The sequence below is a fragment of the Filicampus tigris genome, chromosome 12, assembly GCF_054856515.1.
Source record: "Filicampus tigris isolate MCC_2025a chromosome 12, RoL_Ftig_1.0, whole genome shotgun sequence".
NCBI classification, from domain to species: Eukaryota; Metazoa; Chordata; class Actinopteri; order Syngnathiformes; family Syngnathidae; genus Filicampus; species Filicampus tigris.
The window spans coordinates 9,896,391-9,924,371 of NC_141228.1; the positions used below are offsets into that span (position 1 = coordinate 9,896,391).

General features: G+C 41.1%; 2 protein-coding genes across 3 annotated transcripts; one reads left to right on the top strand and one right to left on the bottom strand.

Annotated features, from left to right (window-relative positions):
• Positions 1-3,663: 3,663 nt before the first annotated feature.
• psmd1 (proteasome 26S subunit, non-ATPase 1) lies at positions 3,664-27,018 on the bottom strand. The gene is made up of 25 exons (XM_086047859.1): positions 26,823-27,018; positions 26,156-26,199; positions 25,995-26,068; positions 25,237-25,406; positions 24,902-25,110; positions 24,657-24,800; positions 24,296-24,522; positions 24,100-24,160; positions 23,880-24,008; positions 23,338-23,426; positions 23,176-23,254; positions 22,864-23,037; positions 22,637-22,748; positions 22,236-22,432; positions 21,975-22,070; positions 21,690-21,754; positions 13,286-13,400; positions 12,023-12,139; positions 11,233-11,335; positions 7,374-7,543; positions 6,090-6,182; positions 5,896-5,982; positions 5,395-5,574; positions 3,943-4,093; positions 3,664-3,831 (listed from the first exon to the last, which is right to left on the bottom strand). The coding sequence occupies exons 1-24, from the start codon at positions 26,836-26,838 to the stop codon at positions 3,947-3,949; spliced, it is 2,898 nt and encodes a 965-aa protein (XP_085903985.1). The 5' UTR covers positions 26,839-27,018; the 3' UTR covers positions 3,664-3,831; positions 3,943-3,946.
• Positions 16,067-20,496, top strand: htr2b (5-hydroxytryptamine (serotonin) receptor 2B, G protein-coupled). Of its 2 annotated transcripts, XM_086047354.1 has the most exons (4): positions 16,067-16,291; positions 16,590-17,162; positions 18,125-18,325; positions 18,854-20,496. In XM_086047354.1, the coding sequence occupies exons 2-4, from the start codon at positions 16,904-16,906 to the stop codon at positions 19,804-19,806; spliced, it is 1,413 nt and encodes a 470-aa protein (XP_085903480.1). In that variant the 5' UTR covers positions 16,067-16,291; positions 16,590-16,903; the 3' UTR covers positions 19,807-20,496. The 2 variants fall into 2 exon arrangements, with proteins under 2 accessions (XP_085903480.1, XP_085903481.1); XM_086047355.1 differs by lacking the exon at positions 16,067-16,291 and having other exon boundaries at positions 16,553-17,162.
• Positions 27,019-27,981: the final 963 nt, after the last annotated feature.

The window sequence follows — 27,981 nt, forward strand, 5'->3', positions numbered from 1 at the left end:
AACATTTTAGTTGGTTAAGTTTGAATTAGTAAAGGAATTGCAACACTTCAAGCTTTAAAACATTTAGCACATAGCAGTTTGTTGTTGCTGCTAAATAGCATTACTTCAAGACAAATACTTGAGTGTTTGCTGTACTTCTGAATTAGTAACATGTAAAAGTCCATTGTGCATTTGGAACAATTGTTTGTGTAATTTGGGCCACAGAAAAATAGAGTGGGCTAACTCAATATATATATATATATATACATAAATAATATGTAATAATTATGATCCCATTTACTTACTTTCTGAGTCTTCTTTCAGTGTCTGAACCTGACACTCTGGGATGATTTTGTACAATGCAAAGCTTGCTTTCATGGGCGTGGCCATCTTGGAAATGCAGTTGGCCCAGTGTTGCGCAAATGATTCTGGAAAACTGCTGAGGACAATGACAGACTACCCTTTATACGTCCAAATTGAATCGAAATCTTGATTTCGATTAAGTTCTGCACCTAACTTGAAAAAAAATCCCCAAAATGAGTCAGCCCTCTCTAATGCCCAGTGGCTCATTTAGTTTCGGGCTAAGTTGCTGGGGTCCAAAAGAAACCCCATGCTTGAGGGTACTTGAAGAAAAGGAGCCTTTTAGCACCAGGAACCCCAAGTCTCAAGAAGCAGTACTTTGTCTCTGAGATGACGAGTCAGCACTCTTCATGAGCAAGTGAGACATCACTCACTGGATTTTCAGTCCAGACAACATTTAATTGGGCTTGGACATGATCACATACACACTTGAGTGAAACTTTATTGAATCAGTACTGTTGACTTGAAGGTCTTTCATCCTTTCCTGGACCAGTGAGTGACTCCTTACACATGGACACAACATGCTTCTTTCTTACCAAAGGGTGTCAGTGAAATGCAGACTTGAAGGATGACCTTGCAATAAAATAAATAGTGAGAAAATAGGTTTAAGACCTAAGACACTTTGAATATCACCCTAAAAAGTGGACATTTAATGAGAATAAAATTGGAATATTATGGGGGAAAATATGGGAATAAAGTACAAAAGCTGGAAGGGAAAAAAAACGGATTACCGGTACAAGGAAAATGTTTAGATTATCAAATTAATTCAAAAGAAAAACATTTATTATAAAGGGGAAAAAAAAAAAATTTTGAGGGGGGGAAAAGTGCAAATTTTGCCAATAAAGACAATAGTAGAAGGAAAAATGTCATCATTTTACAAAATAAAGGTGTATTACAAGAGGGAAAAATAATTTACTGGAAGAGTTATTTTTTTTTATGCAAATCAAGTTGTAATATTAGGAGGATAAAGTTGCAATTTTATCCCCAAACGTACATGAGTATTACAAAAATGAAGTTGTATTACAGGGGGGAAATTGTTTTACAAGAAATGTTGGTTGAAAGTTTAAAAAAAGTTATTTAGGTAAAAAGCTGAATAGGTGTAATTTTTATGAGAATGAAGTCATGAGGAAATTATGGCAATAAAGTCTTACTATTTTTTTTTTTTAATTTCACATGAATAAAGCATTTTAGGGCAATAAACTAGTATTCATATTACAAAAATAAAGTCATATTCGAAGGAGAAGAAACTTTCACAAGATTAGTAGCATTAAAAGAAAATTACGTTTTTGTCAAAAAAAAAGTTTATGGTGCCAAAGTTGCAAAAGTTGATTCTTCATTCAATATTCAGTTCTATCATGACTTGAAAAAAGTCAGTTTGCTTCATTGTAACATTCTTTTTTTTTTAAACCAAAGATTAAGTATTTATATCCCAATGAAAAATGGGAATGTTACAAGAAAAAAATCATCTTACAGATAAAAGCCACATTTTGTACAAGAATAAAGTCCTAATATTAAAAGAATGACGTCATTTTCAGAATTATTTCACCAGAGTTGACATGAGGACAGTTGGATGCTGTCATCAAAGTACATTTTAGTCAAAGTTTGACCACCAAGGAAACGGCCGACGTTGTCATCAACAACTTCATGTAATTGTGGAAAAACAACTATTAATAGTGAATAACATCAGCTGATGAATATTCAGCATGGCCTTAGACAGAGACGCCATCTGTCAAGTCCATTCAGTTGGCGATCGCAAGGACATGACGACGAAAAGAAGAACGAGGGAACACTTGGTCCAAGGATTGGACCACCTACCGCACAGCGTCTCCGGAAGCCTCGACGAGAGTCGCAGTCCTCAGCGGCTTCCACTCTTCTGGGATGGAAGACCTTCCCGGTTGGCCTTGTATGCTTGATGGGAAGCTCGTCCACACTAAACTCATCCGAGCGTCCCTTCATTCCGCCACGCCACACTGTTCTTCATCTTGGAGCAGCTCAAAACAAGACATGCACTAGGAATTCCGTAGAACACACACACACACACGCGCGCGCGCGCGTACACAATACAGGTTCTTTAACAAAAAGCAACAAAATAACTCTAATTGAAAAAGCATTTTCGTTAACAAAATAATGAAAATGCTTTAAAAAAAAAAAACGAACACATTCACGGAGGGTGACGTTTGTGTGGGAAGAAGCTACAAATCACCTCTTGACAATTTTGGCCCTTTTCCTAATTTGGTCCAAAGTGAACAATGTGTGGTGTCACACAGGAAACAGATTGGGTCTCTCGTGTTCCCCCACATTACAAATGAAGCCACATTCGTCCAAGCGAACTTGAGCTGGAAACTTGGCATGTTGAAAGCAAATAGAGATGAAAATAGAATAAATTCCTGCATAGTTTTTGGTCTGTTGACATGGTGGAGTCGACTGCGGAATTGACTGACATGGAAGAGCAAGAGCACCGAAGGGAAATTTTTTTTTTTTTTTCATTGGAGGGGTGGCACATGCCATTAATATAATAAAAAAAAATAAAACCATCACAAGAACATAAAAAATTACAAGAATAAAGTAATGTTACCTGAAGAAAAAAGTTGTGATATGAGGGGGGGGAAAGTGCAACTCTACAGGAAAATATATTGGATACATTTTTTACACTATGAAGTATGAACTCACAATATTATGTGAATAGTCAGACTATTATGAGAATGCATTTGTAATTCTATACAAATAGAGGAAAAATATTACAAAAACAAAATTGGGTTTTATGTGTCAAATTGCAAGTTTTGGGAGGGCAAAAATAATGACGGATTTGAACATTTCATGACAACGTAGACTAGGTCTTATGAAAATAAAGATGCAATTTTATGAAAATAAACTATAAACCTGAATGAAGATGCTTGATGGGAAGTTTGAAAATAAAGAAATATTTCATCATTAATGAGGTAGAAAAGAACCGACTCCAAGTGATAACTGAAATACAACTACTCTACAAATGAGTATAATACCATCATTGAAAAGTGATGCGATGATATTCTACACACAAATTACAGAGGTATAAACATTGTTGTATTGATACCAATTTTCCAAGCCAAACTTGTGATATGTTAGCTGAAGAAATAAGACTTCCATTACGTAATCTAGTAAGCAGGCTTAAAAGGGGCATGACTCATGTAAAAGCAGCTTCAGGGGAGAGGAACCTCAAATAACGGCGATTGGCTGGTGAACAGTCCAGAGTGTACCCCGCCTCTTGGCCAAAGTCAACTGGGAAAGCATGGATGGACCCCAAGATGGATGGAAAGACAGACAAATGTCAAAAATAAACCAAAATTCTCCTTTGTATATACGCCTTTTTTATTATTGTATGGACACAAGAAAATACAAGGTGAACATGTAAAATGGCCCCTGGCTGACCAACTGACTCCAGGAAGGACAAAGTTAGGCGGAAAAAAAGTGGGGGAGGGCAGAAGGACACCATCTCTTCTTCTCTTCTGAGGTCTGCAGACAAGAAAAAAAAAACACACACACACAAAGCACACATAAATCCATATATTCAGAGACCCGAAGTATTTTTTTTCCCCCCTTAAAACGATGCCAATTTTTTCGTACCCATCTACTCGTCAATGTACTCGAAAGGCTCGGGGGGCTCAGGCTCTTGCTCCTCCTCCTCAATTTTGGGGCCATGAGCCGAGACGGGCTCCACCAGCTCCTCCTCTTCCTCGCTGGTGTCCTTCATGATGATGATGCCGCCTGTGTGCAGCTAAACACACAAAGAAAAAAAAAAAAACATGTCATGAAAATCAGGCTTTTACCGTCCTCATTGACCCTCTTTCTGCAAAGTCACACCAAAAGCAACAGAGGTCAAACTCTTACGTAAATTTGCCACCAATATCGACACTAACAGTGTCATGGTACATACTGTCTCCTTTCGTGTAGTCTATGAGGGTTTGATTACCGGGAATATAATTTTTTCAAAGGAGAGACCTCAGAGGTGTGCATTTCTCGTGGCTGCTGATCATCTCCATAATTTGACACACTCTGAAGAAGAATTTCAGGAAATGGTGTTCAAGTGCTGGAATGCATGGCACAAAAGTGTATATTTTCCTATACATGTTATGTGTGCATTTCCTGGAAATATTGGTCACATTCTGAAATCAATGCCCTGGCACTGTTGCTCAATTTCTTATCGTATGGCCTCATAAGCAAACATTTACGATTAATTATGCATATATTCCTTGGAAACGTTGGTCAAATGTTGAAATGTTTAGTCCAGAATGATATACTTGATGGAACTTCTGCTGATACTGCAATGTGACTGAGGTCAGATGTGTTCCAGTGTACTCGGTGCAAAATGGCGTACTCATGAATGAAAGCTGATGCGAGTGTTTAATTTTGCAGCGCAGCGGACGCGGTGCAGATGTCCAGCCAGGTCTATAAAAGTGTTCACTTCCTGTGAATGACAAAACAAAGCCTTACAAGGAGAGCGGGCCAATCAAAAGCACTTCCTCTTTGCTGGATGGCGCTGCCCTGCCGATTGGTTCGAGCGTTTGGAGCAGGGACCATAGAGTGGAGCTATTTCATTGGCCTAACGTTCTGCTGCTGCATCTCATCTTTGCGTTCCAACGCATGTACACAAAGTGGTTGGTACCTCTCTGATAATGAGAGAAAAACCCACAGCGGTCACAGAAATAACTTGAATCTGACACGAGTCATTTGTTTTTCATAAACTCATGAAACAGGCCTGAACAAAAATGAGGGCACCCCTACAAAAAGCTTGACAATAAATGTGACTGGTCTTCTAGTTAGCATCACAGGTGTTTTCAAACTATTTAAAGCATGGCAAGTAGTCACTGTGCTGTTTGGTGACATGGTGTGTACCACACTAAGCACGGATCAGAGGAAGTGAAAGAGCAAGTTGTCGCACTCGTTTAGACAGGAAATGATGGACGATCACGTTAAAGGCAAAGGCCTTTTCTGTCTTTTTTTTTTTTTTTTGTCCGCGCAAGTGGCGTGTAGTTGTTGGCACGGGTTGTGCGTGTACGTTGGCCGCGTTGTGTTTACCTGTTTGAAGGGTTGGTAGCGGCAGGTGTCGGGCATGTTGAGGACTTTAAGCTGGGCCGGCATCACCCTGGCCGGGTTCTCCAGCAGCTGGAAGTTGGGCTCCGCCTCCTTCTTCTTCTCCTTCTCCTTCTCCTCATCCTTCTTCTCCTTCTCCTTCTCCTTCTCGCCCTCCTGCACTTCCTGTCGCGACACACCCACGAGCTCAGTGTGCTTGCTCAGCCCGAGCTCGGTTTTCTCTCTTTGTCTTAGCAGCCGATCTTTTGGCCGATAAAAGGCAACTGAAGATAATCGTTGTCGTTCGACGAAACGATGGAATGAATGAAGATTTATTAACTAGTTAAGCCTTTCTTTCCCTGCCAGTTTGTAGTGGCTGTTCTACTTGGCAAGGAAATCAGAAAGGTTACATATGAAAAAGCGCCCATCTAAAAGGAAATCCCGCAAAAGCTGCTCGGTCTCAGTCGACAAGTCTTAAACGTTTTCACCGATTAAAATGGCACTCACCACTTCCATCTTCTCCTCCTCCTTTTCTTTCTTTTCCTTCTCCTTCTTCTTTGCTTTGGCTGTGATGGAGAGAACAGCGGTGGAGACCTGCCGGGCACAACCGCAACATGGATACACATTATTAGACGACAATGACGCGAAATGCCAAAGGACGTCAAAAGACGTGTGTGTGTGTGTGTGTGTGTCTTGCCCACCTTCTCCTTCTCTTTCTCCTTGGGAACCTCCAGAGCTGGCGGGTAGGCGAAGGTGGAAGGTTTGCAGTTGGAGCGATACTGCACCTTGGGCATCTGAACAGGATCAAGTGGGGTGAATTAACATTTCATGTCCTGATGAAGTTTGCTTACAAAGAAATTACCCGTTGATAGTGAATTTCCCTTGGGGATACAACCGTCTCCAACTGTACTTGTTTTTTGAGTTATGGTCCAACAGGACATCACACTAGCAAAAATGCATAGAAAACATACAATATAAAAGTACCGTAATCGTAAACACAAGCGTGTTAATTCAGTAGGGAATCAAATGAGTCTTTCGCCCATTGTGTGAACAACCAATGTCAGGTGGAAAATGTGTCCGCTCAATCTCTGTATTCTATGTGAGAATATTCAGACATGCCAGGCATCGACATGGACGCGTACAACGTACGCGACATGGCAATGGAGATGCAAGACAACTTCTCACAGGTTGTTTCGAAAGGTCAAGACGGAGTTGAGAGAAATGACATTGCTGTGCATGAACAAAGTGTGGGGAGAAATTTAAACAGGGCTAAGCCTAACCCAGAAATATATTTCATCATATTGTGTCAAGTTGATTTCAGTATACATTTCATGTATTAGTTAGTTCATCAAAGTTGATTTATTTATTGAGTCACACAGCTCATTAAAAGCAACAATTGGTCTCATGTTGTTGTAAGACCTCACAGATAAAGACTTTAGTTTGTGATTCATAACATTTTGAATATTTAAAACATGCCAATTGAAAAAGTGGAAGATGAACAACTAAAATGAATATACAATACGGTAAACTAACAGATGCCATCTTTTTGTCTTTTTGCCATCTGTTGCGAATAAACGACTTAGCCGATAAATGTGGTCGTTTTCCTTTTTCCAGGGGAAAAAAAATCCACGCTAGTCACAACGTGATCGATGCTCATCTGCGGTGGATTTGCACGACGGCACTGTTGTTGAACTGTTAAGGTCAAGTATGCGGTTAGACTTAAAGCAGACCTGCAGCTTTGATTCACGCGGCCGAGAAAAACATCTCGCCGTGATGAGCGATGCCTGCGTGCGCTTCTGAAGACTGTTGGACCACACTCGGCCTGCGCTCTACAGCGAACACTTTTGAGTTTAACGGGAAGTGTTACTTATGAATCTTGGAATAAATAAGAGAGTAAATGGGTAGTCTTCAACCTGGTGCCAGTAAGACAAATGGGAAAGAAACTCTAAAGCCCATGTGATGTGGGCTCTGTGATTCGTCAGTACCTTGAGGTCCTTGTTAAGGCCGATGATGGCGGTGGGTGTGAAGGCCAAGGACAGGAAGTGGGAGAGCGGGAACCAGAACCAGAACTGGGTGAAGACGAGCAGGCCCACGACCGACGGCATGTGCGTGTGACCGGTCCTGGACTGAAGCGAGATGCTCACGTTTCGTCCACCTACAACACAGGCGGCGCAACGCTTGGATCCGTGATAAATGCTACTTTGACAAACCACAGAGTTAAAGGAGACACATGGAACATTCTGTTTATTTGGACAGAGCAAGACACCTGGGAACTGTTTTGATGACATGGGGGGGGGGGGGGGTTAATTCACACCGTAACAGCGGTATAATAGTCGAAAACTAAAGTGCGAGTGCTGGCGATGAGCAGTTAACACAAGGACGGCACATTTACACACCGAGTGTGACAACACAACCATTTGCAAATCAAAAGTTGGATGATGGCCGCTCGCATCGTCAGAATATGAAGCGGCAACACAACAAGGACAGAGAAGAGGAACTCTTGACAACCACAAGAAGATTAAAAAAAAAAAATGGGGCGGGGGGTGGGGGATGCATCCTAGCTACCATAATACATTGTGTACATTGTGATCCAAGACTGATTGTGGAGAAAACCCTTTTAAACTTGGCACAAGGTACGGGAGGTGAGAGGTTAATGTCGGGCCAGGAATCTATTGATCACTTTGTGGCTTGTAGACAACACGGACATACTGGAATGGAAAACCAGAAAACCAAAGAATGCATTGTCTCCGACATCCTGCATTAAATCGCACATGCCTCATGCGCATGTTTGCGCCTGCCCACTGGTCCAAAAACAATGATTTATCGGATAAGAAAAATGGTGAATTTGTTATTTCCCAAAATAAAACAAAGTGCAAATATTATTCGTGCTCATCCCAAAAGATGTTGATAATTGGGACAACAAGGGCAAGGATTGTAAAATGTTGAAAACAGGCAAAGTGAGCTTTAGTAGAGACTTCTTACATGTACAGTATCTCAACAGTGTAAAAAAGGTTTGCGCAAACGCCCTCCTTTTATCGAAGGCAAACAATAGGGTGGAGATGAAAAAGTTGAGAGGCAAAGACAGCGACAGGAAGGACGGATAGGAGGGAACCAGGATGACTCTGTCATGTCCTATCACGATGAACAGAATTGATGGTTCAAGGGCGTGGGTCATACCATTTCAAATTAAATCAGCCGAGACAATAAAGGTAACTCACTCTGACTTGAGGTCAATCAACTAAATTAGTCCTGGCACAGTGACTTGACCCAATGTTGAAACTCTTCCAATCCGTTGACTGAATGCTGACCAAAATCAGTCACAGAGCCAAGAATGCTGCTTAAGAGTCTCTTCAAAATGTGGCAACAGGTTAAGAACACTTGACCAGTGAATTCCCCAGACACTAGATTATTCCAAGTACATAATATACAAAAAATTCAGGTCAACTTATTTTTACCCTTTCCTGTGGGAAATCTAAATCCAAAGAAGTTGGATCTGGTGCAGCATCCTGGAACAGATTGTGGTGGACCTTAGAGGTTCTAGTTTAATCAACAACCAGCATCCCATGTTTAAGAGTGAAAGTGGAAATGAACAAAAATGCACTTAAAGAGGAAAATTAACCAATTTTTTTCAAGAATATGTTTCCAGCAGAACCACTAGTTGAAACACGGCATTCTGATAAATATTGCGTTTGTGGAATAAAAATTATTCCACACATTTTTAGCCATCTCAGGGGGCGGCCATTTTGTCTGTCGACTGAAAAAGACATCACAACAAACGACCAATCACGGCTCAGCTTCAGAAAACAGGTCAGCCGTGATTGTTCGTTACCTGAGCCCTGCGCAGTTGTGATGTCAGTCAACAGAAGTGACAAAACGGCCGCCCCCAGAGATGGCTAAAGACAGGTGGATTAACTTTTACTCCACAAACTCAATATTTATCAGAATGCCTTGTTTCAACTAGTGGGCTTGCATGGAACATATTCTTGAAAAAAAAACAACCTTTGGTTGAGTTCCCCTTTAAGTGTGTCTGGAAGAGGATTAGTGCGTTTCCTGCTTGGATGTGTTTAAATTCCAGGTGCCACAATGGCAAGTGTCCTAAAAGCACGCAAAATCCCTGCAAGTTGGAGGGAGCGGGAAGCACGTCTACGGTGTGAAAAACGATCCCAGCCGTCGTCTGGACGCTCTCACGTGAGGTCACCGTGGCGCGCTGATGACTGCACTTAGGGTGCCTCATTTGATCGATGACTTGGCTGCAACCAGGAAGGCTGAGAGGCATGTGTACATGGTCGATAAATGTGAAAATGCCTCAGCGTGCACACCGCAGCGTGTCGTATATATAAAAATATGGCTTCTTCCGAAGGCTGTGTGTATACATGAGAAAATTGGCATGTTCTGTGTGGGTGTGAGTGCGGAGCTAAGACCACACACACACACACACACACACACACACACGTAAAGCCATTTTGTGCGCTCCAGTCCACAAGCGGCAGAGACGATCAGACAAACACAAATAGCAGCGGGACACCAGCGGGCCACATGGCCGAGAGCGAAGCAGAGCCGCGCTAAACGCCGGCTGCTAATGAACCTTAATGTGATCTGTTCCAGAGTCACAGTGCGCGGGTGGTCAGGCGTGGAGGCTTACTCTGGTTGGCTGAAGGAACTCAAATTAGGAGACGCTGGTACAAAACCACCGACTGACGTTAACAGTGCTTGTTTTACAGAGTGATTACCGTTTTTGCATGCACTGAGGGATGAAAACAGAGTATCGTCTGACAGTTTGATCCCCTACACTGCACGACACAAGGTTAAATTGTGGATCAATGTGAATTCCACTGAGAAGGACAAACACCCCACAGAAGAGGAATGGAACAGATTGTGACAACAATCTGGCATGTAGTAGTAACATGCCAGTGATTGTGGATATGCAATGTCCCTTCTTTTAAATAGTGATAAGACCGATTATGGACTGGGCCAATTATCAGAACCTGATTCTGATATCGACATCAGATGTTTTTTTTTTTCCAACAACCAATAAATTAGCAATTAAAAACTGTGTTTAGAGACGTTAATTTCTCTGCTGGCACCTCACACTGCTGATTTGCGTTGAGGATGCACTGTTTTCATCTTAGAACTTGAAGTAAAATATAGTAAGGAATATGTGAAGATTACAATTTGAATTACATCAAAATTCGGTAAAAATTGACTGTAAATGGTCTTTCACTTATATAGCCCTTTTCCACCTGTAGAAAACTTTAGGGAGCCATTTTTTGTTGACATTTCCATTTAACTTGTAAAAAAATGCTGTTGAGCCTTTTTATTGGAATTTTTAAAACAAGGATATCTATTTTCTAAGACTGAAAATGAAACTTTTAACATGTTGCAAACCAGAAAAGCTGGTTTGTAAACATGTACTTAAAGGCATTTCAAAAAGTGCTGCGAGCTTATATTACTCAAAATTTCGACGCCAATATTTTCCCTTTTACCCCAAACAAATATCGGCTCCAAATATCAATTATTGGCCTCCTTGACAAATAACAATTTGTATTGGAATCAGCCCTGGGCAGTCAAACACTGGTCGTTCTGTGGTGCTGGCTGATTTTCTATTTGCTCAAAATAATTCAAAGTGAAAAAGACTGCATAAATTGACTGCATAAGCAATTTTACGATTCCATTATAAAAGAGTAAAGTCTCATAGGATTTGCTGATGTCTTATGTGACATTGTTTGACCTTTGAGGCACTTTTCCCCCCCCACAAAACTTTGGGTGAAATCCAAAATTGTCCAACCTTTTGGGAGTTCAACATTCCCACTCTGCGTCTTCAATAAATATGGTACACACACTCACCTGCGTCGAGGATTCCCTGGGCCAGAATGGCACCGAATTTGGCCATAACATCGTCGTGCTTGTCGTTGATTACCTTTGCATAAAGTTGTCTGAATTGATTCACCTGAAGACAAAAAGCACAAAGTGCATTAATATCCAAGTCATAGGTGCCTGCTTGAACACTGTAAGCAACAGTGCTTCATTTCTTTCTTGAGATTTAGGGAGACAATTGGCTTGAATAAGGCTGTTCAACTACCATGCTGTGCTAAACATGTAAAAGCAACATCAGCATTTCCATGAGCCTAACAGTAAGGGAGCACTGAAAGTTATTTTTTGGACCATCTTTTAAGAGGCGTAAAGCTGCTGTCTGCCACTACAGATGATCTGTAGATTAAAAAGACTTGATCTTAAAATAAACAGTCATGAGTGTAATAATGCCAAAGATTCCAATGTTTGGAAAAAATGGCTCTTGCACAATTCGGCACAGGACCGCAGCTTTCCGGAAAAAAAAAAAAATTGCGGTACAGTCTGAAAAGGTGTCTGGCATTTCTTAACTGTCTGTGACAATATATTAGGTCCTCTCAGGGCGAGTGTGTGAAGTTATGCTAGGACGAGTTATTTTCCAGTAGCGCCATGACATTTCTAAAGCTGATGCCTTCAGCTTTCAAACAATTTTCTCCCTTTGTCAACCTTTCATCCAAAAACACTGAGGCCATTGCAATTGTTGATTGACAGGTTGAATACATTTTTTTCGTTGACATGAGTTGCAGTCCTGGATGTCAGTTATGACAAAGAAACAGTGGAGACAAACCTTGGGGCAGGTGACTTCTGTTTGCTGGATCATGATGAGTGCAGAGGCAATGAGAGCGCCCTGTCTCACGTAGTTGACTGGGTCATTGGTCATGGGCTCCAACAGATTGATGGCCTCCTGCAGAAACAACCATCACAAAAAAAAGGAAAACAAATTGGCTTCAAATTAAGAGTTTTTTGACTAGCTTTGTGGCTTTAAAAGATTTAAAAAAAAAAAGTGGGGGAGGCGGTCACTAATAGGCCCATTATATACTATTTGCCATTTGTAACGGGCACATTGGCGCAACACGGGGAACATGTGTTCAGGATAAACATTATTAACGGAGGAAACAAGACCATACTAATTAATGAGATTAGTGGCATCCATATCTGGTTGCCCAGGACAACTGTGTTACAGTTAAAACGATGACCGCCCTCCACAAATTTGCTCCATTAAGACAGAGAGAAGATTTTTCCAGTTCTCACTCTGCAGCTCACTGAGCGTTAACGGCTGTAATGTTGACGGACAAGCTTGGGGGGGAGGCGACCACTCCGTCCAGTCAAGGTGAGAGAGGAGCTTCACAACATAACATGTCTCCTGAGTCGTGACGACGAGTTAGTGGGCAAAGCCAAAACCAAATGACCACATCGTGCTCCTCACTGGTTAGTTAGGTCATGGGTTCACTTGAGGGAAGGGGGTCAGTCAAATTCAAATAAGAAAAACCATTGTGGTCATTAACTATACGCATAGCATATAAAATAAACATGCTCAAATAATTAATAAACTGAAAACACAAACATTTTTTGGGGTGCATGAAAGCTACAATGTGACAGCAACAATTTGCCAAGAACGAGTTGTATAAATTTCAACCAAATAATTGATTCCTTTAAATAGGTGACCTACTTCTCTTGCCACAACACCATCACTCTCCCAATAAAGGGCCTGATAAGATGGGGCAGCAGTGTATACACACTCAGCCAGTCCTTTTATAGCTGGTGCTTTTAAAACTTGAAATGAAAACTACCGTAGGCATCATTTACATTGGTTGATTATAACCAGGTAGATCATTGTAAACTAAAGACTCTCTGAAAGTGGACATTGTGGAAACGGCCTTGAGGATTTGTGGTTTACTTTGTTAACAACTGTGGTAAGCAACATCGTCTGTTGTTAATCAGCGTGGAGTGAGATTATTTCTCATTCGTTCTCAAATTTTCAGTGTCATGCAGATCATCAACTGAACCTACATTTTCATGTGGGAAATTTCAACTAGGCGGCTCGGCTCACCTTGTTGCCTGTTCCAGCACAGCAGATGCCCAAAGCCATGGCAGCACCACAGCGAACGTGAGGGTTGTAGCTCTCTGACAAAAGGGACACAACGCTGGGACACTGCTCAGGAGTTCTGAAAAGAACAACAAAACAAAAAGAGGCTGAGCCGCTGACACAAAGACGACACAGAATTGAGAACAAAATAAGTGGCGGTATTGGAGTCACGCAAAGTCACAAGGCGGGCTGGATACTGACATTTATCAAAATATATGTTGGAGACTGTAGTATGGCAAGCCTGTCAATACAATTTGTTCTAAAGAATGTCTTTTAGAAATTGAACAAATGAGTCACATGAACTCCACCCTCCAAAGCCAGACTGTAGATCTAGCTGTGTTACGGAACGTCTGTTCGGGCCATCTTTCAAAAAGAAGGAATTTGTTTCTGTACACAACCATGACGGGAAAAAAAAATGAAATACTGTGTTGGTGTTAAGAAACACACAATGTGATTTGCAAATCCTGTTACACTTACAGTGGGAACGGAAAGTATTCAGACCCTTTGAAATTTTTCACTTTCTATGTCATTGCAACCATTTTTCCCCAAATCAAAAAAAGTTCATTTTATTTCTCATTATCGTACACTCAGCGCCCCATCTTGACAGAAAAAAAACCCCCAGAAATGTAGACATTTTTGCATATTTAGTAAAAAAATAAAAATTGAAATTTCATATGGTGATACGTATTCAGACCCTGTGCTCAGTATTGAGTAGAAGCACCCTTTTGAGCTAGTACAGCCATGAGTCTTCTTGGGAATGATGCAACAAGTTTTTCACACCTAGATTTGGGGATACACTACCATTCTTCCTTGCAGATCCTTTCCAGTTCTGTCCAGTTGGATGGTGAACGGGGGTGGACGGCCATTTTCAGCTCTCTCCAGAGGTGCTTAAGGCTCTGACTGGGCCGGTCAAGAACTGTCATAGAGTTGTTCTGAAGCCACTCCTTTGTTATTTTAGCTGTGTGCTTCAGGTCTTTCATGTGTCTTTCACTGAGAAAGGCTTCGGAGGTCGGGCCACAGTGATAGTTGACTTTGTGGAACTTTGTCCCATCCACCTACAACATCGCTGGAGCGCAGCCACAGTGATGTTTGGGTTCTTCTTTACCGCTCTCACTAAGGCTCTTCTCCCAAAATTGCATGACTTCTTCCAGTTGAGTATTATGGAGGCCACTGTGCTCTTAGGAACCTTGAGTGCTGCAGAAATTTTTAGTAACCTTGGCCAGATCTGTGCCTTGCCACAATTCTGTCTCTGATCACCTTGGACAGTTCCTTCGACCTCATGATTCTCATTTTCTCTGACATGCACTGTGAGCTGTAAGGTCTTAATCCTAATCAAGTCCAATGAGTTTAATTAAACACAGCTGGACTCCAATAATGGAGCAGAACCATCGCAAGGAGGATCAGAAGAAATGGCGAGTTAAATATGAAGGTTTTTTGCAAAGGGTCTGAATACTTGTGACCATGTGTTATTTCAGTTTTTCTTTTATGAATTTGCAAACATTTCTACATTTCTGTTTTTTTCTGTCAAGGTGCTGGGTATACATTAATGAGAAATAAAATGACCTTTTTCAATTTTGGCAAATAGCTGCAGCGACACAGAAAGCGAAAAATTTCAAGGGCTCTGAATACTTTCCGTACCCACGGTATATTTGAGAACTAAAACGGTAGCTCTACAATGAACGTTTTCCACTGTTCCAAAATGTTGAACACCCGTTTAACAGGACTGCCTAACTGCATGTTGTGGAAAGCGCATTAACAAAGATTTTTTTTTTTTTCCTGTACATTCTAGCAACTGCTTCTGGACTCAAAGTTCAAACACACAAGAGGATCAAACTTGATTTACATGGTGCTCAATGTCAGATCAAGATGGCCTTTTGATGTAATTTAGAGAGATCAAGTATTCTATTCTGGTAGTCCGATGACGTCCTGCAATAGCACCTGTGATGTCCTCTGAATGTAGCATAGGCCTGTTTAATTAAGTACTAAATCATGGTGTGCATGCCTCAAATATATCAAAAGAGGAGTGCCAACAGCTGATACAGCTGTGTTTGAATCGCCCCTTTGGTCTACATATCCAAGGCCTCTGCAAGGAACGTCAGACAGTAAGCCAAAGTGGCAGGAAAACAGATTATCAATGCATTTGTGGCAATACTTCAAAGATAAGATCTTTTAACATGCTTCCTGACTGTGACATATGATCATTCAAATAGGGACTGATCACACCTGGACAGTGTTGTAATAAACAAGACGTGATATAGTATGACTTTTATAGGCAAGCTGTGCATGTATAAGACAAACATTTTGGCTAAAGCGGAGACTACCCTTTAAGGACATAATGGGAAATAGTCATTCAACATAATGTAAATTCTTTCACATATTTAAAAACCTTGCACCTGCTTTTAAAATGGACTGAGACAGCAAAGACTTTTGTGGCTTAATTCAAAAGATCAATAGTGTAAAAATGGAATTTTAAAAAGTGGACAGCAAATGTATAAATGCATTACCACTTCAGATCATGTTTGTGTAACTTCTAATCGAGGAGAGAAGAGAAAATGAGAGATCTAAACATTGGGGCAACTGGGTTGGGGGAAAAAAAAAAAAAAAAAGACCCCCGGGAACCACTGGCATGTGGCCACCATGAAGACATTTCATATGTTATGCACACAGAGTGACTCACCAAGACTGAGGGGAGGGAGGGGGAGAGAGGCGGCGAAAGAAGTAGCGATTACAAGTTCTAGAGGCTTGGAGAGCAAGAAGGAAAGGGGAAGGCAGAAGCCACATCATCTGAAAGTTCTAAAGCTGCGATCACGGGAGGTGATGCATAGCCAGACATTTTGGACGGAAAACCAATCGCCCATCAGGCACATGGAGAGAATTGTCTCATGTTCTCACTTGGGAGGGCTACAAATATAATGTTGCAGTGCTCCTTTTTGGAAGCTGAAACATCTACGAGCAACTCATTCAGGAGAGGTAAGAAACCTTTGCAGCGTTATACATACCATTTTTTGTGTGTTAAAGGATGTGACTTGTTTTTGAATGGATCACGATTTACTGGATTTAGAGTTAAATAAGTTGCAACGTTAGGTACACTTTGTTGAATCCGTTCAGAGGCACGCACACAAATTGTAGACAATTTTTCAAGAAAAAGCCATTTTCCCAACTTCTATAAAACAATTCTCACTTTTTACAATCACCTTCTGTTGTCATATGATTGAGAGTATGAGATAATATATTGCTGTTCCACCGATGGATCTGTTTGCCCTTACAGCTGGAAGGAATGGATAGTGGATAACGAAGGAACATGAGGACTCCAGCTGGTGTCTCCCTGTGGAAATACTTCATGTCTATGGATTAACAATACAGGAGCTTTTTCCCAAAATTACCCAGATGCTGTCTTTCTTTTATTTTAATAGTAGTATATTTCCCAAGGGTATGGGGCATCCAGGGCACTGCCCCTGAGCTTTTTGGCCTACCAAGCTGCCCTTCTCAGTGGCTACCGGTGACAATGCTGACCGAGCCTGCAAAACCACAGAGATCAGAGCCCAGACCCACAACAAGGCCCGCTGGACCCTTCACAGTACAATGTCCCAGTCAGATGCGGCTCCACTGGAGGCTGACGGCTCGCTATCAGAAACCTCTGGGGTTCAGTTAAAGTGGGCTGCCCTGCTTATCGTTATGGTCATCATTCCCACCATTGGCGGAAACATCTTGGTCATCCTCGCCGTGTCGCTTGAGAGGAAACTGCAGAATGCCACCAACTACTTCCTGATGTCACTTGCTGTGGCTGATTTACTGGTGGGACTCCTGGTGATGCCAATTGCGCTGGTCACGGTCCTCTACAGTAAGTTAAACGTTAGCTGACAAAAATGATTACTAACAAACGCGTGTGAAACAGGCCCACCAAGAACTTCCTCAACGGCACTTGACAAAAGAATGGCAAGAGAACAACCAACAGGAAATTAATTGCACACATTTGAATCATACGTGTATTAAGTGCATGTTAAACATGCTATGCATACTTTAATATACAATATTGGTAGTGATATTGCATTCTTGTGTGGAATGCCAAATTTGTAGGGGTATGGGGGGGCAAATCAAGATTCAGCTATCAATATATAATACTTCTATACAGTATCATACTTTACAATCAGCTTTCCACAGACCCAGTTCCGAGGTATTTACTCACATATATAGAACAATTTTGTCAACGTCACTAACTCACTAGGAAAGTCCAAAGATAAAATATCAACTGTATGAATGAACGGAAACTGACACTTAGATTATCTTTGTGCCTGACTTCTATTCAAGATACTGACAACTAGTAATTAAAAGGAAATCATTCAGAATTCAATATGTGCGGTCATACGTCTTTACTTGCGTAGAAGGACGACAAATGCCATAACTGCATACAATAAGGTTCCTATCGGACAGCAAGATCAAAACCACCGTAAACATGTTCAAAGGGTCCCGCTCCACAGTAAAAAGGTGCTGGAATAAAAGTTTAAGTGCCAAATGAATGCCTGGAAGTGAAAATAAACATTACTGTAAGTCTCCGGGACTTCTAGATGAAGAGCTTTTAGCGCCGTCAACAGCCTATGACCACTCCTCTTTCCAGCACAGTCCTACCTCACATATATAAACAAAGACAGATCTTCTTATTGAGTGCTACTTTGAATCCCTTGTTGGGTGATACAGCTCCTACTGCAAGAGCAGACCACCGCTTGAAACCCAAAATAAGGCAGAACTACTGTTCGGGGAAAATACCAGTCAGTTGTGAATTGCTATTCTCTACTATTTCTTTAGATTCTGGTTGGCCCCTTCCAGACTTCATCTGCCCTATTTGGCTCTTCCTGGACGTGCTGTTTTCAACTGCATCCATCATGCACCTGTGTGCCATCTCACTGGATCGCTACATTGCCATCAAGAAGCCCATACAGCACAGCCAGTACAAATCCAGAGCCAAGGCCATGGTCAAGATAGCACTGGTGTGGCTTATATCCATTTGTAAGCATATCACTTCACATCTTCTTTCACTTTGCCATATATTTCATTCATTTCTGTAGCCATCTCGACAATGGCAAATTTCAAACACTGGCAAGGTTTTGAAATACATTTCTTGATGCAAGATCCTTGGCAGACCTGGTTTACAGGCTCATAAACACAGGCCGGATGGAATAAAAGCAAATGCAATATAAACAGTTACATTCTCTGCAGCATTGGGAGGGACACGGTGTGGGTTCGGCAATACCGGAACAGCAAAACCCAAGTAAAATAAATAAAAATCAAACATTTAAGATGTTACCAATGCTGTCTCGTGGAGTCAATGATGACAATTTAAAGCAGACTCATTGGCTCTGACCACAGGCGTACGCATCCATCTACTGGAGAAAATAGGAATCTCACATCTTACAATTTCAATTACCAAATGGGATTTTTTTGAAAAAACGTTTACTTGAAACATCAAGCTAAACTGGCAGTGGCAAGAGTTGCCCTTAAGTCTCATACAAATGTATATCTCTCATTCTTCTCCAGGTATAGCGATCCCTATTCCAATCAAGGGGCTCCAGAACTACCAACCTAGAAACAACATCACCTTCAACAGTAACCACACATGCCAGCTTAAAACGGACACCTTCCGGGAATTCATCATGTTTGGCTCCATGGCAGCATTCTTTGTTCCGCTGATCATAATGATGGTCATCTACCTTCTTACTGTCCACGTGCTACGCAAAAAGGTGTATCTACTGAGATCAAAGGTCATTCAGCGCTTCAGCTACCCGGCAGTGTCCACAGTTTCCCAAAGGGACCATCCTGGGACTGCCAATCAAGTTGACCAGTTTCATGTGCTGGACAGGTTTTGTAAGATGCAAGAAAACCCCAATGTAGATACAGCAAACCTTCCTAATGTTGGTGAAATCCCCTTCCGTAGAATGTCCACCATGGGGAAGAAGTCAATGCAGACTCTAAGCAACGAGCAGCGCGCCTCAAAAGTGCTGGGCATAGTCTTCCTGCTGTTTGTGGTCATGTGGTGTCCCTTCTTCATCACGAACGTCACCTCTGTGCTATGTACCAGCTGTGATGTCAACATCATCTCCCGGCTGATGGAGATCTTTGTGTGGGTGGGCTACGTATCATCGGGCATCAACCCGCTGGTTTACACGCTCTTCAACAAGACCTTTCGGCAGGCTTTCACACGCTACATTACCTGTAATTATAAGACCTTCGCACATCAGCGGCCGGACAGAAATCCAAAGGCCGCAAACGTCACTCGGACTCTTACGAGAATTTCATTCGGATCGTCCATGGCCGAAAACTCCAAACTGTTCATGAAGAGGGGCATGAGGAACGGCATTGGGGCAGTGAGCCCCCAAAGTCCGCTGAGATGCCAGCCACCTGCCCAGTCATCTAGCGGGGTTGTGCTAGACACAATGCACTTTGCCGATAACTACGACGCCAAGCAGGAGGAACATGTGAGCCGCCTATGAAGCCACAACAATCCAATCAACATGAAAGCAGCGGGAAGTGGCTCGGATGTTGCTGAAATTCTACTTTTATGAATTCAGATCAAAATGATTGAACCACCACCAATTTCAAACGCTGGATTGATTGGACTTGGTTTGTTTGACTGGCACTTTGCAATGTACTTTCCTTGAAACTAGACCCATCTACTGGGGTTGACCCCACAATTGTACAATGTTACAGCACCAAACCGCTAAATCATGCATTTTGCCATTTTATGCCACCGCCAACATTTGTTTACATCACTCCAAATGTAGGAAAACAGGACACTGTTACCTTTCCGAAACACATACAGCTAACCATTTACTGTAAAAGTATGAATCTTGTGTTGACAAGAAAGACCAAATTAACAATGTCAAGTATTTAAAACGGCAAAGGTCAAGAAACATTTGAGATAAACATAATGGCTGAAATACTTTGAGAGGTTTTAAAAAGGTAAAATCCAGTCAACCCATGATCCTTATAATGTTTACATTCTGTCAACTGTACAGAAATAAAATGCACTTAATTTGGACTATAAACCATCTCAGGCCATATGTAGCTACTTCCTTTCTAATCTACATCTCTAAAGACCATGCATTTTGTGCTGCCTAAATTGTATTCACATGCTCAAATAGTTTTTTTTTGTATAAAATGGCTCTATAAATTTAAGTTATACATCACCAAGAACCTAAACGTGCTGAATAAAAAGTGTTGCTAAACTGAATTGTGTCTTCACTCAGAAACATTCATTTTCTTTGACTGTTAAATAAACTCTTTGAACGTCATCTTCCTTGTTGCTGGAAATACAGCTTGGTCTTTTTCTGATTTTGAAAAATGGCTATAGGGGGATGGGTATGTGCTGTGTTTACAGAACTTGTCCAAACTAACCAATTCAGACATGCATTGTCTTCAGCCTAAAAAAAAAAAAAGAACAACCTCTCTTCCAAAAGCATCGCAAGCAGAACGGTGAACACGGTTTTGTTCCAATACACACATAATGATCCAAATTCAACGCAGTTTTGGGAAATTTCAATTAAAAGGAGAAACAAACTTGTTAAAAAATGACATCCATGAACTAAGAATGAACTCTGCAGGTGGATTACATTCAGATTTGCCTGATCAGACGACGACGTTTGATTCTATACAATGTAAAATGTGAAAAGCTACCAATAATGTGTATGGACAGTATACATATTGCATAAAATTTAGGAAGAAATCAGACAAATACTTCATACTCAACTGTTGTTTTTAAATATATAAAATAAAAATAAAACTCTTGCATTACACTGTGCTCTTGGCATGTACGTGTGAAAGCAGAAATGATGACACTTCTGCCTTGAGCATTTCGGTCTGATTGAAGTGAATTATCCAAAGGGCAATGCTAACAGCAGCAGGAATACATTGCATAGGCTGATCATCCCCCACTGATCAATTTTAGTATCGTTCTAATAGGTCTGGTCGCTTTGACTGAAACCCCCAGCCTTAGAGGTTGAATGGGATAATTATTCCACTGAAACAATATCGGGACAGCATTTTTCAGTAGGCCTTTTTTTTTTTCCCTTGTCTGATTTGTGCACACTAGAACACAACAATGCCCATGGCACAATCTTTGTGACCCCCTGAAAATAAACTATCCCCTTTAAGGATCATACTCGGCTGCTTTTGCAAGGCAATGAATACATCGCTGTCATATTTTGGCCAGCAGGAAAAAACAACGGATACACTGTCATGGCATTATGTGCAAAGAGACAGCATTTTGCCTTTTCAAATTCAGTCTCACATGAAGTTAAAAAAAAAAATCTGCAGTATTGCAGTATAAACTGGTTGTTGACCAGTACTGTTTTAATTTATTCCATCTGGTCCTTACCTGAACAAGATGAAACCAATGGACTCGACAGCTGCCCTCCTCACATCATCGTTTACATCACTCACCTTAAATTGAAAGAAACAGTCAGTTCATTAATGCAAATATAGCAGCTCTTCAAACCCTGCAAATCCTTATGTAGCCACTATTCAAAACTAATATGAGAGGCCTACTACTGATACTAGCATGCAGATGGTGCCATCTAGTGGACGGATATGGGAGAAGCTGAAAGTTTCAACATTTATATTAGAATAGCTTTTTGAAGTGGACCAACCAATTAAAACTTACAGCGACATGTAGCAGGCGTCGGATGGCCTTGTTGTTCCCAGAGCCGCAGTAAGCCATGCCTACGGTGTACATACCAGACCGCCGCAGTATGGGGTCCTAAAAGTCAAAAAAAGGGAAAGCAGTGCTCTGAGAATGGGTGTCTGAATTTGCAGATACAATTTGATACAATGCGGTCACAAACCCTCCACAATAAACGCCACGTTTCTTTTTATGTGGAAAAATTCTACATTTTTAACAAGTCCCCCCCTTTGTGAGCTTTACCTTGTCCCTGCAGAGACTCTCAATGAGGGCATCAGCCTCCTCCATGCGTCCATACATGACCAGAGCGATTCCCACCGCCAGGCCACGCAAGATTTTCTCATGTTGGGTCTCTTGCGCGTAGCCCACCATGTCCTCAATGGCCTGAGCGGACTTAGAGCCCAGCATGACAAGACCCAGGGCCAGGCCAGCAGCCTCACCTGGAAGGACACGCATGATAAATAATTCTCATCAGAAGAATTAACATTGTTCTGAATCATTTGAAGACATTATTCTAAATATATACCAACAATGTGCAACGAAATTGTCGTCAGATCACAATAAGACAATCAATAGAGGCTAAATGCCTCTCCCAGGTGGTTGTTTTTTCCCAGAACATGCCAACTTGTGTTGGTTCCACATACCAGTGACAGCATCATCCTGATACAGATTGGACTTGAGGAGGTCATACACATCCTGTCTAGCAGTTCCCAAAGCAGCCAGACCGAGACCGAGACCACCTCCATGACGAACAATCTGTTCGAATGAAAACAGATGAAGCACACAGTCATGTAAGAAGCACGAAAACATCTCCTCAAGCACGTGTTACATGTCAGGCTTTGTACGTTCAAGCGTGTTGAGGCCAACTTACATCATTGCTGGCATTTTTGAGCTGACCAAGCAAGTAATCAATGATGTCTCCGCCATGATTGGCATGGATGAGGCCCAGAGCATACAGACCTCCTCCCTCCTGGTAGGCAGATCCAGGGGAAGTGTCCTTTGGCAGGTATGTGGCCATTAACTGAAGTGCCTCTTTTTCATGACCCTAATGAAAAAAATGACAAGAATCTAACAACAAGCAGCACTAGAGACTTTTTTTATTTTTCTTTCCTCATTTTAAATATTAGATTGTGAAAAATATGGGTTGCTTTGGTTTCTATTGATTACTGTCTCTTTAGCGGACCTTGTGAATGACACCAAGACTTGCTGTTGCTGTGAATTTTGCCCAGTTAGTGGCTCTGGCTAGCCATTCAAGGTTTTCTCTGTAAAAACAAAAACAGAATGAGAGAAATTTAACTAATTGGAGATATACTTCTCTATGTGTCATTTTCAATAAAATGCTTACCTGAGGAATTGGTCACTTGTGGTGCCAGTGTGCATGAAAGAGTTGGCTATGACGGTGGCCGTGTGGCACACAGAATTTCGGACCGCATCCTGAAATGAGATGGGAGACTTGAAATGAGAATTGCACACAAAAAAGCTATATCAAACAACTCTTTCTAAAATATGAGCAAATCCACACATACACAGGCATTTCTATTTAACCTTTTTCTAACAGTAAAATTAGGGGTGTGAAGGAGAATCACTTTTTCGATGCATCGTTCCTCGTATTAAAAAGATTCTGCATCGATTCAGAGGTATTAATAATCGATATTGAAAGTTTAAATAAACTAAAACCCACTGTCGTGCATCCAGTGTGCGCACAAGTGCGTTCGTACGCCAGACGTCTATTCTTAGGCTGAGGTAATACGTGACAAGATGGCAGAAACAGATTTAATTTTGTGGAATGACAGACATACTCATACAACAGAGTGGCAAAAGTATGCGCTCATTTACTTATTATTTATTTGTCTCTTTTTACAGGCGCTCTGGACTCACACACATTACCTTTGTGTTTTTGAGGATCATAAGATCAGTGTTGTTGTTTCGAATTAGGAACTGCAAGTGCAACTCGATGGCCATCTCCCCGCTGAGGATTTTGATCATCTTGGCATTCTGGTCTTTAGGCTCGTCCTTCTATGAATGTAATTAGAAGCCAGACGATGAGCTCATGGCCAACTTGCGGTTTCTCAACAGAGACACAAACAAACACTGCAGTTTCCTTTACCGTCTCTGCTGGCTTTCCTGCAGGGGAACTGCCAGGTTTGTCATCTGTTTCCATTGCGTCGCTGGGGAAAGAAAACCATTCATCTGCACAGGTAACTAAACACGGTGCTTTTTTAAAAAAAAAAAAATTAAAATGCACGGAATAGGAGACTGGTTCATATTTAATCAAATTCTGTTTCATTTAACTTCATTTTCACCTGTCTTTGTCTGTAGTGGACACAGTGCCTGTATTGGTGGAACCAGGAACTGATGGGATCGGTGTTCCGACTGTTCGCAAATTTTGGATGACAGAGGAGAGGAACTGCTGGCTGGCGCTTTCATACAGGTCAAAGCAGATCTGGTAGGCCATCAGCAGGTTGTCCTCCTTCACCAGCTTTTCCAAGATGTCGCTGACAGCTTGAGGATCATCCAGGAATATCAGGCACTAGAGTAGTAGGAGGAAAAAAAGTTTGAGTTGATCCATGTGTAGCAGAACGTTATTGTAGGACTGAGTCAGATTTGGATGCGTCACTAAAAACGTAAAGGTAATGATGTTTTGAAGACAACATTGGTAGTTACCTGGCAGACATTGATGAAATCTGGCTTCTCCAGGTTCATATAGAGCTTGACCAGAACCCGCAGCACCTCATTGCGAAACTTCTTGTTTTGCATGAGAGACATGCACACCTTCAGACTGTAGGCAAGTAGCCCACTAACGTCATTCTGCATAGGAGGAAATGGGAGCAAACAAATAGCTCATTTCGCAGCCATTAACACAAATCATACCTCTCATATGAGCTGTGAAGGGTAAGAAGGAGCGTTACCGATTCTAAGATGGTCTTCTCAAACATGTCAAGACGGCGAGTTTCCAAGGCAATGCCGATGGCCTGCTTGTACTTGTGGTCGTTGAGGCACCGCAGGAACATCTTGTTGACAATGCCCTCCAGCCGGGGGTCGATACTTTTCCTCTCTTCATCCTCTGGCAGCTCAGCGTTTTCCACACGCAACTTGGTGTAATGATCGATGCATTTGGCTAGCAGGAGGAAATATCAAATCATGAGGGGTGTCACCTTCCTCTCTCTGGTACAGACAGCCAACCACCGCCATCATTTAATCTAAATAATAAGAGATACTGTAACGATAATCTTTCATCACTCACCAATGATGGTTTCCACATATTCAGTGTCGTCAGTGACATTGAAGAGATCCCCGGCACCGAGCGCGTAGTTCAGAGATTCCTCAAAAGCCCCAAGATGATAAAAGACCTTTGAGGCCACCAGAGCGGCAAATTCTCTGTTGCGGAATGTCTCATCTTCGTACAAGACCTCGCTGCACGTGCAACAGACAAACAAGAAAGAAACGGGATTGCAGAAGCATACTGGTTTACGATCAATGATGTCATGCACAACATCTAGTAGGTTTTTCTTCTGCAACAAAGAAATACCTGATAATGCTTTATATGCAATGTGAGGCCAATAGTAAACACATTAAGCGTGCACATCAAGTTCTTGTGCTAGTGGATCTCACAAAAATATATTGAATACCCTTTATCAGCATATCGCAACCGTCAGCGCTGCACCACAAAGCCCGCTTGATTAATGCAATACTTACTGGTTTTCATTTGACTGTTTGATAGTTATAGAACGGAAGTTATTTTGATACAATGCTGTAATTACGATTCTACTACTGCGTTAATGTAGGTTAGTGACAGACTAGGGCACTTACGTTACCACTTCAGGAACAGGACTAAACCAAGGACTCAACAGAACTACATGCCTACAAAAACTTGGTGAAAAATAAAATAATATCCCCCAAGAAAAAATGTTACTGTCATTATGGCTTTATTAGTTCGACGGCACACTTTGGCTTATAAAGTTAGGTTGCTAAAGAAGCGATTTTAAAAAGTATGCCACTTACATTTTATCAACAGATCCTGAAATTTCAGCCCAGAAGTCATTGACAAGGTAGTCAAGCTTCTGCAGCGCAAACACCTGCAAATAGAATTCAAACAAATTACTTAAACAGGACTGTTCATTTAAAGGCAGCAGCACAATGTTGGGCTGTGTGATGTGCCGTACCTTGAGCTGTGGTTCTTCCTCATCAAGGAGGGAAATAATTCCAGCTGGGGAGGGAAATACAATATGTTTTGATTCCACAATCTGAGGTTTTGAGTCAAACGATACATGTTACTACGCATCTTTTTTTTTTTTTTTTTTTGGGGCGGGGGGGTTGGTCACACTTGTCATGTGTGTTTTTCTATGCATTAATTGGGTCTCCCACTCTTGAAAAGTCAATACAAAAGGTGTATCAAGAACATAATATTAATCAATTTTGTATAAATACGAATGATCTGTCATCGGGCTACTCCTTAGGAAACATTTCTTTTTGTGGGTTATAATCGAAGTGATGTAGAACAGAACAGTTTGTAACTGAGAAAGCTAAGTGGTAGTCATAGATTCCTAAATAAGTTAAGTAACATTAGGTAAAATCTTAACCATCCGCATCAGTAGCGCTTCGGAGAAATTCCTCCATACTGCATTTCCAACACGTGGCGTTACATTTTAAAGTAAATATTCTTGCTTCATGGTAATATATATGTTTAAACTATTGACAGATAATACGTATAAGCTTTTGGGAGATCTTGTAGGCTAAATGCTAACTGACAGCATACTGTGATCTGTGTGACTCAGCTATATCAATGGCAGCTAGCTACACTTGAGGCTATCAAAAATAATTTCTACTTACCGGCAGATGTTATCATGGTTAGCCTGTATTCCCTCCTTTTTCCCGGGTCAAGTGTTCAACAATACAGCAACGTGTGGATTCTTTATAGAATTTAACTGCGAGGAGATGCAAAACAGTGCTACTCAACGTAGCCGCCGCTAACTTCTTTTTGACAAAGCTTGAGCTCCCCGACGCTACACCTCTATTTTAGCTGCCCTTGTTGTAGCCTGATAAAAAAGTACAATTTAAAAGCAATGTGTTTAATATATTCTGCTTTTGAAAAATATTCCACGGTGGTAAATTTATTTAAAATATGTCACCTTTAATAATGATATGAAGGTAAAATATATGAAGGGGATTGAAAAATGAAATTGACTGAAAGACAGGGTTTTCCACAAACGCGCTGCCGTGCATCAGTTGCTTCACCTTTCAATATGGGCATAAGAGGCTGTTTGTGCCAAAACACTAAATACATTTAATAAATACATACAAAGACAAGTTAATAGATACACATACTCAGTGACCACCTCATCAATCGGTGCCTTTGACTTTGACTTGACAATTTAATCAATCGTCGGCCAGATAGCATAATTGGCCAAGTCATAACTTTTGGGAAAAAATAGAGTACACACATAGTTTTTTTTTAATTGATTTTTTAACAAAAAAAAAAAAAAAACCCTCAACCAGCTGTGTGAACAAGTAAGCAAAAGGAATAAAATTCAATAAAAAATACCCATGTGTGTTCTGTTCTAAATTGTTTTCCAAAAACATTGAAATATGACTAAGGCAGTTATGCTATGTGGCCGACGAAATATGAAATGTAATTATCTAAAAAACTATGTAAATTCCTATGAAATAAAAAAAACTATGGAAAAATGTCAAATGTCATGAACTATATGTTAAATTCTATTATCATATTATTTAATTATGTAATTATTTTATTTCACATTTTAATTTACTTAATTTCCTCCATCCGTGCTGCTTATCTTAACAAGGGTCGTGAGCGTGCCGGAGCCTATCCCAGCCTTATTTTACTTAATTCCGGCTCAAACAACCCTCCATAGAAGATCAGCCATCAATCATCAAACATGATGAGAGACAAAGAGTCGGTAAGTAATATATTCCACTTCATAAAACTAACTTGATCACTTAGCAACGGATGCCGTTGGTTACAATTACT